Below are 17,214 nucleotides of genomic sequence, written 5' to 3'. Positions count from 1 at the left end.
TTTAGAATAGCTTATGGTGGAGAAATTTTGAAGAAATAGTGCTAAAGTGTGTTGATCAGAAGAAATCAATAGAAATATTGATTAAGATGAATAGTGGAGTTATATGGCCAAGACCACTACACACAAGGTAATGAGAGTTAGATTCTAATGGCCATCCTTTTTTAAGGATGCTTAGGAAATGGTTAGAAAGTGTGATGCATATCAAAGGTTTTCAAGTAAATCAAAATTTTCATGTAATACTCCATTAAAGAAAGTTGAAGTTCAAGCACCATTTCAGCAATAGAGAATGGATTTTATAGGTGAAATTTCTTCTAAGTCTAGTAGTAGCTATTCATGGATTTTGGTTGCTACTAATTAGTTCAAAAAGTGGGTAAAGGGGATTCCAACAAGAAATCCAACAAGTAAGGTTGTAAAAAATTTTCTTCTCAAGAACATCATTTCAAGATTTGGTTGCCCAAAAAAAATTCTGACAAATAATACAATGTGCTTCAAATCTGTGGTATTTATAAAATTTTGTGATAAGTATGGAATAACAAGATCAACATCTTCTCCCTACCATCCATAAGGAAATGGACAAGTTGAATCTACAAACAAAAGGTTGTTAAAAGTTATTAAGAGAACCCTAGATGATAACAAGAAAGCATGGGATTCCAAGTTACAATTAGCAATATGGTCTGATAATGCGACTGTGAAGAAAGCCATTGCTATAGCACCTTTTGATATTGTGTGTGGAATTCAGGCAAGGATGCCTCAAAATAACCTGGTGGGACTTTATAATTACATCTAGTTATATGATGAAGATATTATTGATGATATGTAAGAAAGGTTGGATGAGCTTGTCGGACTAGCAGACTAGTAGAAACTAGGAGAGAAGCATCTCTCTCAAACCAAAAGTTGCAACTACAGGTCAAGACACTATATGATAGAAGAATAATTAGTAAAAAGTTTGAACATAAAGAACTAGTCCTCATGTGGAATGCATGAATTGAAGATGAGGGAAAACATGGAAAATTTGACACTATATAGTTGGGTACCTATCTAATTGAAGTTTTATTGGGAGAGGATTCTCATTTGCTAAAGGACTTATTAGGTAACATTCTTAAACTACCAGTTCATGGATAGTTCTTGAAGAAGTATTTCTACTAAAATACTTGTTTTATCCATTAGTAGTAGTTTTAGGTTTCTTTTACATTTGTATATCCCTGTTGTTGTTGCTCTCTCTAAGTTGTCAAGTTCAAAGGAAGTCAAGTTTGTGGTCTAATTTTCTAGGGATTCTGAGCCCTCATTTCAATCTAGTGTTTTCAATGTCCCCAGACAGAGCCACAGTTGGTCTAATTTTTACAATATAAAATTTTCCTAGTTCTAGGTATAAAAATCAAAATAATTTCTATGTCTTGCCTACTAGAGTTTTGGTTTTTCATTTTTGCAAGTTTTAAAACCCTATGAGAAACCCTATTAAACCATAAGCTTTATGCCTAGGTCTTGTGCTTTTATAAATTTAATTTGGTATGAGATGTTTTGAAATTTGAATATTCCTTCAAGACCCATTTAAATTACCACTTTTCCAGTGCTTGTTATTGAAGTTGTTTGCATTGTCCGATCTTTATAAGATCTATGGTGATCTTGATGTTGTCTAGAGAAAATGTGAGCCTTTTAACCCAATCAACATAGAAAATACTATGAATTGGAAGGGCAGTATCAAAAAGTGGAAAGTGGGTGCTAGAATCTTAAATGATTCAAACTTTTTTGTGATCTGATTGATGTCAAAGTTATCAGTGTTCGAGAAGGGACTAGCTAGAACAAGTTGAAATCAACATTACGGGAGTTTGGTTTTTCCCAATGGGTCACTATGTCGTGACCAAAAAAGGAATGCACACTTCCAATAGTGACATAACACATTACCAGAGAATAGAAAGGATGATAAATTATTGGAAAAATATGGGCACCGTAAAGTTCTCAGTTGTAGTATCATTGTGTGCCTTTATTACTTTGTTAGAGGCATTGATTATGGTAATCTTGATGGAAACATGGAGATCTTCCTGACACTAGATTTTTAATAGTATTAATGAGGTCACTATGTCATGATTGGGAAAATAAGGAATCTTGCAGGTAGCAACATAGCACCTTGATAGAAAGTGGGTTTGCAACAGCAATTTAAAAGGTGGGTCCCAATAATCCTTTCATTGAAAATAAACCACACAATCTTCTTGACACGTTGGCATCCTATGAAGAAACGTGTATGCACTAGAATTTTCAAGAACATGAGAGGTCACTATTTTGCAACCAGAAAGTCCTTGCTTTCTATAAGTAGCTACATATTGCCTAACCTTAAAATACGAAACACAATGGAGCCCATTCCTATGATGTCATAAAACGAATTAAAATATTGAATTATATGCTAGCTTTTCTAGATATTTCCACATTAGATAGTGAAATGGACCCACACCCAAATGGAAAGAGAAAATAAAACCTATGATTGTTGGATTAAAGATGGATCAATGATTGTTGCCAAGTTGCTATCGACAGTTGCTCATTTTTTAAGGGTAGTGACATAGTGACCAAAGGGAGAAAAGGAGGGACCCATGAAAGTTGTATTGAAAAATGAATCAAATGCATGTCATCAAATTGAAAAGAAATCAATGGTTGTCACTATGTTGCATAGACAACATGTTCACTTTTTATGCATAGTGATGTAGTGACTTGGCAACACATGTCCTCTAGAACTAGTGGGTCTAGTTTATGTTCCTAGTAGCGAAGGAAAAGAATATGTGGAGAAAGGTCATTGGTTTGACTTCAAGCATGGCAAGTGAAAGTTTTATTCTTAGATAGTCATATTTTTGGAGATTGATGACATACTTTTAAACTCTGAATGTGGTGCCACCCAATTTTCATTACAGTTCATTAATGAGGAATGAAAGCTTCTCATGTTAGAAAAAAATAGAGTATATTGCAAAACTTTTTTTCATTTCCATCCTACGTGAACAAATTTTTTAGGCCTCCAAAGAAGAACATATTAAGAATTTATATTGGGCTTGATCAAAATGTGGAAAAATTTCCCTTTGCTCACAAAGCATTGCAAAATTCTAGAGAAGAATAAGTAGAAAATCAAGTAAGTTCCTCTGCTCCACACTCTTTGAAGTAATCTAGTTTTCTATAAATTGTATTCAATATGCCTCCAAAGAAGGTTTTCTCTAGTCAGGAACACTATTTGGCTAGGAGTATCCATGATGATCTTCTTGAATTACTACTTGAATCCACAAATGAAACTTTGAAAGTGAAAAAATTAACCTCATTAAACAATAGAATCAAAATTGTAGATGGCTTATACAATAAGAGCAATTGGATTAGCGATGGCAAAAACTTCCCAAACTAGGCTTTGTTTGTTTAAAAAATGTTTATTAGAAAAGAATTTATTTGCCCCTCATGCAAATATCTAGAACTTTGATATGGGAAAGGTAGTGGTTCCTAGTGTCTTTATGGATTATGAACTCTTAGAGGCTATTGCAAAAAATTATGATTCAGTAATCAAAGTAGTAAGAAGAATTGATGGGGAGATTCTGATCACAATTAGCCCTAAGAAAATTCAAGAGGTATTTGGCCTAGAGCCACTGATAGAATATAATGTACCCATTGACCTACAAGAGCTAGAAAAAGAATATTCATCAAAGGATACAATTAGGTAGGGTGCACTACGACCAGATATAGGCATAATTGGAAATTTTCCAGTGATCATAGCATCCTCTAGAGAACCATTCAAAAAGGGGTATTTCACTACCCGGGCTATGGAGGCATACGAGTATCTGTGTAGAGTTTTTGGTGAAGATGAATAGAATGTTGTGCCCATAAGTTTTATGTATATGATCATTTAGATTTCTTCTTTTGGTGTTGATGTTATTTTTTATATTGCCTCCTATTTAGCAAAGGAAATTCACATAGGCTTGGTGGGGATTGCAAAAGGCAAGGTAGATAAAACTTTTGGTCACTATTCTTTGTTGATGCATATGTTTTTGTTCAAAGGAGTAGGATACTTTGGTAAGGAAATGAAGTTGAATAGAGAATAGGATGGAGAAGCACAAGTAGTTTTTCTATGGAGTGCAAATATAACATCGGATGCAAAAAAAGCTAGTTTTGTCAAATTTGATAGGTACTTTGCTTCAGAATTGAGTTGCATTTTATAAGGTGACAATTCCAGAGTGCCTAATACAATGGTAAATCTTATTAGGCCCATGGATATTCCTACGAATTTAAAAGTATCACATAATTGGGGAGACATTATCCCATACTGTGTTTCAACTATTTTTAGGATTTATGGTTTCAGAGGAACTCCTCATGTATTACCCCTACCAAATTCCATTAAAGGTAGAGGTAGCTAAGCTTTTGTGGCACTAGGAGGATTGGAGGAAAATAATTTGATGAAAATGGGAAGAGGGTCAATTTTCCCAACTTGTATTGTAGCTCACTAGTTTGTGATTACAAAAGGTGGTTGGCTATCCCTTTATATAAACTACTAGACCAATATAAGATGGCTATGTCTCATTCTCCTTTTTGTAACACTGAGGGATTCTATGACTTGGCTTTTAGGCACAAAGCTAAGCTTGGTAAAATAAAACATGAGCCATATTACCTTGAGGACATAATAACAAATGAGTTCTCCTAGTAGGAGCAAGAAACCTAGAAAGAAAAGTGGAGGGTTTTGTCAAGGGTTTTGGAGTTTATCCATTTTTTTGATGGAGATTATAATCGTCTAGATAATGCCAGCAAAAATGTAGATAGAATCAAGAAACTCATGATTACTTTTCCTAAAATAATGGAAACTATGAATAAGAAAAAACATTTTTTTACTAATGCTTATCTAGATAAGGCCAAAGAGATTATAAGGAGATTGGCATTCACTCCCAATGTAGGGGTAGGACAATTGATTGTCTAGAAAAGGTTAGGTTATAATGTGATACAAAATAAGAAAGCCATTGTGGATAAGGGGAAACAAATAATAGGATCCACTAGTTTTGTCTTGGAAGAGAGACCTGATGAGCCCTCCCCTAAGAGGCACAAAATAATAAAAGTTCAAGGTCCTCACATTAAGGAATATTCATCTATACAATCTTGTTTTTGGATTGAAGAGGAACCAATTACTAGAGAGAAAATTGAATAGTTGGGGTCCCAAGGAGGATTTTTTATTACTAGGTAGAATCAGATGAGCGAAATCTCCAAGAACCTCCTATGCCAAGCCTTGATTAATAGTGGGAGATTATAGAGGAAGGGAACTAGACCATGTGATAGAACAAGCTAGTCATCATTTTTTGTTAGATGATAGTTTTGTTAAGTCAAAAGCCTTCCACTAGTTTGCATGGAGAGAAAACATAGAAAAATATGAGGAAAAATGTAATAAGTTAAGAATAGAGCATCCAAAACTGGAGGAGGCGGCCTTGTAGAATCAAGTAAAAGAAGAGATGATGTAGGAATTCCAAAGTATAAACCCTAAAGAGGGGAGGTGGATGGTGAAAGCATCAAATATTTTACTGCTACCAAATTTTTATATTGTAGTTGCTTTAGTTTTCAATTCTGTTTGAAATAAATTGGACCTACAAGATCAAAAAAAGAGAGAATTCAAAGGTACTACTTTCAGTGAGGACCAGACTGCCTTAGTTATTTTTTCAGTAAGGAAAGAATCAAGGGTTATTTCATCATAGCCAGATGACTCTAGATCAATGCAGAATATCATTGTAAAAAGAGTAGCAAATACCACCCATGCAGAGGCTGCACATATGAATGTTGGAACATCTTACTTAGTCCTGGCTACTATAGAGAAAGAAGAGAAGGCAATGTTTGAACTACAAAATAAATATGAAAATGTTTTAGAAGCCTATAATAAAGAAATGCAAAAGAGATTTGAACTTGAAACTAAGGTTTTGGGATGGTCTACTAGGCCTAAGATCACATACCCTTGCTAACTAGTGGAGCGTTTTAAATCCACTCCTCTCATAGTAATGCCCAATACTCCACAAAGGCCACAATATTACACAGCTGAAGATTTTGAAGAAGAAAAGAGAAAATTATGGGCTCTACTTGTATACCTGAATGTGCAATATGAAGACAAACTAAGAAAGGCTCTCATGTATCTGGTTGATAAAATTGAATGGCCATTATTTTATGATCAATTAGAAAAAGTAATAAACATATGGGATGAAATAAAAGCAAGTGATGAGGCCTTGAAACATATTGTCAATAAGTGGATTAAGAGGAAAAAGGAAATCGCATTCTTGTGCTACTCTGTCATAAAGTCTTCACATGTTCATATTGCAATAACTTATGATCTTGCTCATGATCTCGTAGAATTTGATGATAAGAGAGTTGAGCTACAAAGAAGAATTGTTAGCTATTTGGATAAGTACAAGAGTAAGAAATTTGATTTATTCCCACTTTCTTTGGATAAGAAAAATAAATTGAAAAATAAAGATGAATGGGCTAAAGAATTAGATGATCTATTTTGTTTAAGAATGAATGAAGTCATAAACAAAAAAGGACATGCATGGTGGGTAGCCACAATAGAAGAAATAGTGAAGGCCAAATTATTCTTTAATTTTTTAGAGCAAGATTGTATTAGTATTGATAAAGAGGTAGAATATGTGATAAAAAAGAAAAGTGATATTCTATAGTTTAATCGGATAGATGACACCCTCTTTGACAAGCAGATGGCTAATGTTGCTTCTGATGAGTAGGTGGAAGATGTTGATGGTGATGATGATGAGATGAATCCAAATGAAATACATATGGATGATGTGGTAGAAATGAAACCAAATATAACTATCACCTTGGTAGTACATGATGATGCAAGTGGAAATGCCAAAGTAGAGGTGGATTTGCAAGAATTAAAGCCTAACACATCATTGGAAAACTTGATAGCTACATATGCCAAGGACTCAGAATAACTAAAAGCCAATCATGGGATTTGTAGCATTTGAAAATGTAATAGAAGAGGGGCTTAGCTAAAGAATAATCTAATATATAAGTTTTTCTATTACATAGTTTTTTGTCTTTCTGTGAAAGATAAATGTAAATATTTTTTGTCCAATTGACATTTGTTAGTTCTCTATGCCTGAAGCTTGTTGCATCTCACTCTATTTAAGTGAGATTCCAAGGCTAGAGAAGGGTCCAATTTCATTGTTAATTTTCGTCGTTACTGAATATGGCTCAGTCTAGTTTAATATTGCAAAACTTATGATGTATTTTCTCTACAAATACTTGAGAATATTTTGATGTTATGGGGATCTAATATTTTCTCTAGATTCATTCCGAGTTTTATTACAATTGTATACAAATTTCAAAGAAGATTAATAGAAAGTTGAATTGTCCCCATATATGTTCTTGCTGAAATTTGTCTCCATTTTTATTGCCTAGTCATTCTAATGTTTTGTGAAAAAATCTTGTCCAATTAAATGTAATTCACTTAGATTGTATGTCAATTCATTATTTCCATTGATTCAATGAATTAAGTAAATGCTCTAATGAATTTGATAGGATTGCTAAGGTGATAGCAAGGATGTCTGTAAGAATGGATTTTGGTAAGAATTTTTTATAGTACTAGTTGTAATGCAATAAATTATATCTATAAATTAATGTAAACTCTAAATCCCAATGCATAAAGCACTAATCTAGTTAATCCAATCCGTAGATAGAGAGATCATGAATAAGCACCAATTCTAAAATCAAAATCAATTTTATTTTACCATTTGAAGAGTTTCAAAGAGGGTCAACACTCATTTATATTTGATTTCTAAATCTTAGATAGCTACTATTTTCAGAAATATTTGTAAATCTAAGGAGAATTGTGACCAAATTTTCTTATAAGAGATGTATATCATCTAAAAATGTCATGGAATGGATAAACTATGTATGTTTTAGAGATAGGAGATGACAATCAGAATAAAACTAAAAGGATTCTCATACAACAAAATTCATTTGAATCATCCCCTAGGTATACCCACCTTGGTTTTGCAAAGCCTGGAGAGTAGAAAACCAATCTTGGTTTTGTTGAAGTTGAATCCAAATAATATGCATATATAATTGTTAATGTGAAGTAGCTAGTCCCTACATTTATGAGTATTATTATCTTGGTATTAAGCTTTTGTTGTTTAGCAGTTGAAAAACACCAACATGTTAGTTACCTTTGTATATGTAGAGTTTCACATCATACCTTTTAGGAGCGAATCCAATAGGGTATTTGGTGTGTTAGGAGTCTATGTTCTCTGTGGCTTTGCAAGTATAACTAGATGAATCCATAAATTCTGACTCTCTTCCGGATCTTTAGTCTACTCTTTCTCCTCTATCACTAATTTCTTGACCTCTTTTTCTTTTTCTCTATCCTCTTTCAATTTTGATATTGTTAATCAATTGATCCCTCTTTTTCTACCACATTGTGCCTAATTTGTAGTGTAAATGATGATGTCCTTTCCACTATTATTCTACAATTAGTTTGTTTCTTAGCATCTCCATTTTTAAGAGTTCCATCTAATGTGGCTAATTTTTCTAATTTTTCTTCTTCATCCTTATTTTCTTCCTTCTTTTCTTCTTTATTTGAGCTCAAGCTAAAATAATTTAAAAAAATTTCTACTATCAAATTGTCAAGATTTAATTATGACTGTATTAAAAAAGGACCTTCTAAGATATTTGTAAAAAAGTATTCAGTGGTTTCTAATGTCATGACTTCTCCCCTATCATCAAGATCCTGAGATGCGACATTACTAACTGATCAGGTGAATCCTAAATTAAATTTTATTCTATAGTATCTATAGCTATCTTAGGTATATATATGTCCAATTCATTTCCTGCATCTTCTTTTGTTGTGTTTCCAACTGGGTGTCGATAGGCACTGTAGCTTGTTTACCCTTTCCTTCATTATCCTCAGTTATAGGATTATATATGTATATTTGAGGTTCAATATCCTTGGACTATATTATCACTTTTATTACTATTTCTTCTATTTCCTTGTTTAGTTATTCATAATTTCCTCTCATAATCAGAAATTATGTTGTCTTATTTCTTAGTAATGGTTCTAGGCTCTTTCTAATTCTCCCAAAATGCTCTTCATCTTGGAACTATAATTGGATCAATTATTTTGTTTTCATTTGTGTCAAGCCTTATTGGTGAGATAGCTTCTAACTAGTTAGAGTGCCATATCAAGATGATTGATGAAGAGGATTTGAGAAGAAGTGATACAAAACAAAATAACCTAGAGGAAAGGTTGAGTTATGTGAAACTACAATGGCCACTTGATTAGTTAGTCCTTGACAATATAATGTGATTTTTTTATCATAACAATAAGTGGACAAGATAGTTGTAATAAAAACTAGAATATATTATCAAAGGAAGACCGAATGCATTGGCTTGATTGGGACAAAGCGTAAGAGATTAAGGAATGAGAATTATATGGAAAGTGGTTCTAGAATTTATCGAGTGACAAAATAAGTTGAGAAGAATACAATGTCGATTGAGCATCAATATCAATCAAGTACCAAAAAGTGTGTCAAACAAAATAATGAGAAATATATACCATAAAAGATTGCAATGTTACAACTTGGAAGAATTTTCCTTCAATATACTTCAATTTAGTCCATATGTATGCTCAAAATTTCTTCTTAGGGATCTTCAATTATTTGCATGATCAAATAGTTTTGGTTTCATTAATTTCAACCATTAAATCTAATTTAGTTCATTAGTACATTAAATGTGCAAGTACACAATTCCCAAAAATTTGGTGTCCTCTAAGTAGAGAATCATTTTTTATTTGTACACTCACATATGAACTTAGAATTGCATGAAAAATTAACTATAGATTCTTTTATACATGTTGTCCTTGTCTGAACTTCACAAGTATTAATTCAAACTTATAGTGGCTAAATAATTTCTTGATTGAATTTCTCCCTTACCTTTTAAAATGAGTAGACTGTTTGTATTGATAAGGGTTTGTTTGCAACTATTATTGACTTCAATTTCTTTTTAGATTCATCATTTTTCTTCTTCTCTACCCATATTTGTGTGCTTGTTGGGGTCTTAGCTTAAAAAGAATCATTGAAGTTCTCTAGTTTCCCATTTTCTTTCTATCTATTATTTCTATTATATTTGTTTGTATTCCTTCTATAGTTAGGTATCCTTGTATCTAGTGATCTCATTTTATTTGGTATACTAGCTATTCTAATAGGTATACTAGTTGCAAGGTTAGTACATCTATATACATTCTACCACTATTATTCTATATAGATTTCCTAAACTCGTTATCTTTATAGCCATAAGCATAATAATTATAAAAATAACCAAGAAAAGGGTTAGAGAACTTACCTGTACAATCTTTCTTCATATGACCAAATTCATCTCATACAAAAAAAATTCTACCAAATTGTCTCCTCACTTCTTTAGGTTGTTCAATTTATTTAAGTATTTCATTATTAAGATCTTATTATTGTATTTAATATTGTTTATTTAAAGGATTTGGTTCCTTAGCAACTTTAAATCACTTAGATGATTCTCCTTCAACGTATCCAATATGACTTATATTACCTTTAGGTCTTCTATGATGATCTTCTCATCTAGTTTCTTTGAGTTGGACTACAACTTCTCAAGATTTTGCTTTGTTTGTGAAAAATCTCTTTTTACAATAGTAATATATTTCTAAAGTTGTGTGTATTATAATTTTAAAGTCAAAAGTTCAAATGTCACATTGGTAAGTTTGGATTAGAAATTTGCATTCTCAGATCTCAAATTTGATTGACTTTTCTTTTCATCTTCCATCAAGCTCATTTTACGATCCATAGTTTTAAGCTCATTCTTTAAAATCTCATTCACCTTATTAAGATTTAAAACTCCATCACTATATTTGATCTGATCTTTTGATTTTCTTCTTTAAATTAGTATATTTAATATATTATTTTTACTATTGTATATTAGCTTTTACCTCTCTATCTTGGTTCATTAGATTGTCTCTTTCTTCTTTAATGACATCAAGTTCCTCAAGAGCTTCTTGTAAGATTTTTTGTAACTAATTCATTACCATAGTGATCTTACTCAAGTTATTAGGCCTCCTTTGACTATCTAAGCTTTGATACAAAGTGTTAGAAATAGGAAATATTAGGGGGGTGAATCAATATTTCAGAATTTTTTTCCCAAATATAGATATATTGAAAAATATTAAAACATGCACATGTCATCAAACTAAAAAGTAAACATAATAATATCATATTACAACTCATAATACAAATTTTTGTTAAATAGGGAAACATTGGCCAACAAAAAAACCTTGGTGGAGATGGTACCCACAAAATGATCCATTAATTAAAAGTATCTTCTGAAAGATATTAACATTGTTAAGAGTCTATTGCATTAATAAAGTGTTTTTTTCCTTGTTAGAGGATTAGGTCTTGTTAGAATCCTCAACCCTATTAGAGTTGAAATTACAATTACAATGAAATTTTATCTACACACAAAATATAGACACAAAAACCTTTTGAAAATGTTGATATCTTTAATATTTCATTTGTCCTCTATAACTCTCTATACTCAACTTCACATATACTATTGTTTCTCTACTTGAATGTAAATTTTGTATCACAAAACAATTACATTTTAATGTCTAGATACATCACACAACTTTGTATATACAAATCTTTCTTTTACACCTTTTGGTTTTGAATTGTTAGTCACTTAGGGTTAAAATCTAGGATGTCATCTCTAATTATTTAACTAGTTGTTTTAGTACACCTAAATATCCTTAACATAAATTACTATTCCTTTGCTCTGCTATGGTTTGCACGTTCATAACTATAATTGGTGAATGATTAATATCTATGTCTGTATAACTCATTATAACTCATCGACTTAGATGTAGAATCTTCATACCCTATTCTATCTTTCTTTATGTGTGCACATGGAAAAATATTGTCTTTGGATCTCATGAATCAAATCATTATCAATGTTCAATATTAACCTTCACAACAATTAGATAATTTTTTAAGTCTTCAAGCCAAAAATTCATCTTCATAACTTGCTCACTTAATATTGATGCCATGTGTTCCATGAATGACAACTTCAATTTGTTTCCATACTCACCTCTTATTTGAATTGCCAATAAAAATATTTATACATAAAGAATATGGAGGCCTAGGTATTACAAAATTGAGTTGGAAAAGTGAACCACTAGGAGGAAAACATTTTGGAGAATGTTTAAAGAACATAATAGTAAATGGGTCAAAATGTAATATCATAACATATAAACAATAATAAGCCTTTGTCTCTTAGGGAAGAGCCTACAACACAATGGTAATTTGTGAGCCTCTTATTTGGGAGTTCTTAGGTTTGGGTCTAATTGAGCTTAAGAAATGATAATAAAAATAATTAATTTTGGCTTTAGTCTCTTATCAATAAAAAATAAAATATTTTCTCTTTGTTCAAAACTAAAAATCCTCCAATAGGTTAAAGTATTTGGAACTTTCTACCAAATTATCATCCATTAATAACTATTAACTTCACTTGGGATATCAATTTAGGAAAGGATGTTTTATTTTGGGAAGATTCATGTGATGGATTCCCTTCTCCAAATAGTGTAAATATACCTATAAGCATCAAAAATATTCTTTCATCTCTAAGGGGTAAACATGTAAATGATCATAAAATAAAAATTAACGATAATCAGTAAGGAGGATGGAAATGGAAAATGTTAAATGAAACTCCACTTTCATCAGAGGAAAAGTATAATTTTTATTAATCTTTAAAAAGTAGATAGGAAAATCATAATGATAAGAAATATAAATTAATTTTGGGACCCTCAAAAGACATAAATTATAAATTCAAACTAGCACATGAAAGAATAATCAATTATCAAAAAATGTAATAAATTGAAATCCCTCTAAATCTATGTTGGGATAAGGCATGTCTTCCAAAAGTATGTATCCTCCTTTGTGCTCCTCTTCAAAAGAGGTTTCTAACAACATATAGGTAACAAGTGCCCCTATCTTAAGAATTGATGGTATTTTTTATGTAAGAAATTTAATTTGCAAACCTTGTTCCATGATAATCTATTAAATATTAAAATTTTGGTTGAAACATGGTTTCTCTAAGGTTCATAGTAATTTATGAAAACTATCCCCTTGCATACTATGATAGAAATTATGAAAAGAGAGGAATAAAATAAGTTTTTGTAATTAAAGGATGTATGCAACATCCTTTTTAATAAGATGGAGGCTCGTATTATTAAGGTAGCTAAGAATAATCTCAAAAAATCATATTTGGAGAAAGGTTCCTTTCAAGACTAGGGTGTAGATATGCCTAAAATTTAGTTTAATATAATAAATTTGCCGATGATATACAAAAAATCTAACAAGATTACTAGGAAATAATGTAAATGGAAACCTTCTTTTAGATGGTGGTCAAAATTAAACTTTGATAGGGCCCCTTGAGGTAATCCACCACCAGTAGGCTTAGGATGTATTATTTGTTCAGGTAATGGATCATGTCTAACTAAATGTGCCAAACTTGCAGAATTAATGTCTAATAACTTAGTCAAATTCAGAGCCCTGACAGAAGATTTAATTCTAAGTAGAGGGCTAGGCATTAAAAAATTAGTATCAAAGGAGACTAACAAATTATTCTAAATGCATTAAGAAAAAGAGAGACCCAACACTAGATCCTTAATGCTAAACTTGAATATGCCCTAGACATTATCGACCAATTCAAAGAAACAATCATAAAACATATTTGTATGGAAGGTGATAGAGAAGTAGACAATCCTGCTAACAAATGAGTAAATGGAAAAGATATTCTAATAAGACAAGCTAATGTGATAAGTATAAGTTAGACACTTGTTCTTGAAGCAAATTTGGTTTAGAACTTTTATTGTTATAATAAGCATGTTAAATTTAGCTAATATCAAGGAAGTTATATATTAATAAGTGACATATTTTTGGTTATTCAAAACTTTTCCTTATATTTTTTTGATTTTAAAATAAATTTAATATGATATAAGTTTCATATATAATTATGAAACATACTTATTTTCATTCGAACAACTTGATCATAGCCAAGTTTAATTTTCACGTTAAATTAGAAGGAATTATCAAAATTGAATTTATAAATTCAAAAAATAAAGACTGGCACTAAATTGTTAAATTACTTCAAGATATTTATGTAAGGGCTACACGAATTATACATATCCATTTGTGATCTTTCTAGCTCAATTAAGATGGGTTTTTAATACAAACACATTCTAGAACCTTTTACCCATAAAAGAAGTTATATTTTGAACATAAAAATCTTTTATTATTTTACAAAGTTAAAGTCATAATAACAATATCATAATATCATTTTTTGTATTCTAATATTATATTTTATATTAAATATAATATTTTATTATAGTTAACGATAAATTAAAAATTATATATATATTTTTTTAATTTTATTTTTTATTTTTTGATCGATATTTAATTTTCTTTTATTATGTTATGTTTATCTTAAGTATATTTGAATTGAAGACATTTTAGATGAGAGACTCAGAATTTAGTGATGTATTACAACTCATTCTTAATACGTAAGAAGTTTTTAATTTTATATTAGCAATTAATTTCATTATACAAATGGAGTCAATATCAGATTTCTACGTATGGCCAAGCCCCTTATGTTTTTTTAAGAAAAGGGTAAGTTACGAATCCACATAATACCGCGAAGTTCACTAATTTCTAGGCGATGAATAGGCATTCCCGCCCACGCTTTTATCAAGGTATTATTCTGCCTTCGATTCCATTTAGAATATTGACAGCCAAGTATCTAGATGTTCATTAGTTCTGATGCCTTACCGTATGTTCAAATCATTCCTTCTTTAATATATGTATGTCTTTCCACCATGTTATATCCATTCAACTTTTTCTATGTGCTTACTCACATATTGGATTCCGAAATTGACCATCATTACAATGCAACACGGTAGGATAGATTGCATTCAAAATTGAAAAGAACCTCCTTAAAATTCGATGCTTGTGAAGATGAAATATCGAGGATGCCATTATTCCACTTGATAAGGAGGAACAAAAATAAAGTCGGTCCCTTCTGTCTGGGGCTCGGTAAAGCTACAAATAGTGCCTGGACACTAAGCAAATGTTTCAATACGGTGCAGAGAATAAGAAGAATCCCTTCTGGTAAAATAACGAGCGAAATAATGAATTTTTCTGATTTTCCTGATAAGTGGTGGTCTAGCTATCTTCCTCCCAAGTACAATGAAATCCTTGCCAAGGCCGGCACCCCCATGAACTTCCGTTCATACAGAGAAATTTACTACAAGATATACAAAGGACTTTATATAGAAGGCGGAACACAGGTAAATGTAGTATTTAATATCTGTATGCTTATCTTCTTCTCTGTTACTATCTCTGAAATAACTTTCTATGTGCGAGCAATACAGAGGGTTTCGTTGAATTATAGTACCGACAAAGTAATTCTCATGGTGTCTGCAAAAGCTTTGGACATCAATGGGGTTTTAGACAGTCGCTTCTGGCAATGGGTTGCAAAAGACTCCGGGTAGGTTGGTTAGACCTAGGGTATTTATGTTTTTCTTTTGCAATCCAAACAAGTCATATTATCTGTTGGCATATATACTTCATAACTTTTTTTAAACAATCTAGATTCGATGTAGCGGCAGAGGCAAAAGATGTGGAGTGGTTTGAAGTATGGCAAAACATCGAAAGCACGATCTTGTCTCCCAACACGATGTACAGCGTGTCGTTTGTTTTAAAGGTAGATAAAAGCATCATGAAGAGTTGTCCAACACCGTTTCAATTCTCACTTACACCAAGTGGCAAGAACTCCCAACTGTCGTCCATATATTTGGGTGATTGGGAGAAGCCAGTTGCGGGTACTAAGCCAGAACGAAGAAACTTTGAAAGAGGGTGGACAGAGTTTGTTCTGGGCCGATTTACTACGAATGGGAACGGCGAAATGGAGATTGAAGTCTGTATGAAAAATACAGACCGCAGTTTCCATAAGAGAGGCATAACCATTGATGGAGTACAGATTACACCTATAGACTAGCAAATGCCTCGCTATGTTTAATATGTTATATCTGATGCCCGAGTAAGTTAGACTCTCATCCTATATATGCATACATATACAAGAACGGGCCTTATGTGTACTGTATTTCATTCTGTCGCTCAGCTTTGAGCTTTGCCTTTGACATTTTACATGTTCTATGATACTTCGTATTGATAATTGAGGCATATAATTTATGAAATTTTGATTTGTTTCTGTGAATTTTTACCTTTGATGTCAACTCTGCTTTCGCTGTTCTGTATTGTATCCCGTCATTATGATTATGGGATTACGTTCCTAGTCAAAGATTTTGGATTGAATATTTATGGTGATATCAATTTTAGATATTTTTTCTTATTAGTACTTGTTCTTAGGCTAAGCACTATGAGATATAAGATTTTTATAAAATATAATTTTAAGCTTTGCTTTACTGTTTTTTCACTTACCCTCATGGCCTTATTATTTTATTTTAGATTTGACTCTCTTATAATTCTATATCTTTTCTTTACCAAATACATTTAAATTAATATGGTCAATTCTTTTTTTAAAATAACAATTACAAATAGTTTTTATATTGATATATAATATTTTTAACTATAGGTCAGTTGTAATCATTTTTGTTAATCAGTTATTAATAATACTTATTTTCAGCCAATTATCATTTTTTTTTTTTTGTTAGAAATTTAACCTAAATATGTAAAATGATTAGTTTCAATTCATCAAAAAAAAATTACATAGTAATTGGCAAATTGCTTTCACTATTCCTATTACAAATTTAAAGGCAATGATCATGACACTAATGGTTGACACATATAAAGTTCATGTGTTCCTTTTATATCATTATAAAGTTGGTTACCTATTTTGATATTTTAATTCGTACTAATTTTTTTTTAAAATTTAGAACAATTAAATTTATAGAATATAATAGGAAAATAACATTAATTAATATAGTATATTTATTTTATTCTAGTACAAATTTCTTTATTTATATAATATGAATTCATTATAATTACTTTGATTGATACTCTTAAATTATATATTATTATATCAAAATTTATAATTTAGATTAAATAACTATTATAATGTAATTATAGTAATTATTAATTATCATGAATTACTCTAAAAATATTGGCCACTATGTGGTACTTATTT

General features: G+C 31.1%; 1 protein-coding gene across 1 annotated transcript; it reads left to right on the top strand.

Annotated features, from left to right (window-relative positions):
- Positions 1–15,142: 15,142 nt before the first annotated feature.
- LOC149547552 (F-box protein At2g02240-like) lies at positions 15,143–16,264 on the top strand. Its single transcript, XM_089791697.1, has 3 exons — positions 15,143–15,355; positions 15,440–15,555; positions 15,660–16,264. Exons 1-3 carry the CDS (start codon positions 15,197–15,199, stop codon positions 16,063–16,065), a joined length of 681 nt encoding a protein of 226 aa, XP_089647823.1. The 5' UTR covers positions 15,143–15,196; the 3' UTR covers positions 16,066–16,264.
- Positions 16,265–17,214: the final 950 nt, after the last annotated feature.

The sequence above is a fragment of the Cupressus sempervirens genome, chromosome 7 (genome assembly GCF_028749045.1).
Source record: "Cupressus sempervirens isolate cs-2001-9-10 chromosome 7, ASM2874904v1, whole genome shotgun sequence".
Taxonomy (NCBI): Eukaryota; Viridiplantae; Streptophyta; class Pinopsida; order Cupressales; family Cupressaceae; genus Cupressus; species Cupressus sempervirens.
The sequence above is the reverse complement of the archived record's forward strand: the minus strand, read 5'-3'. Positions and strand labels throughout refer to the sequence as shown.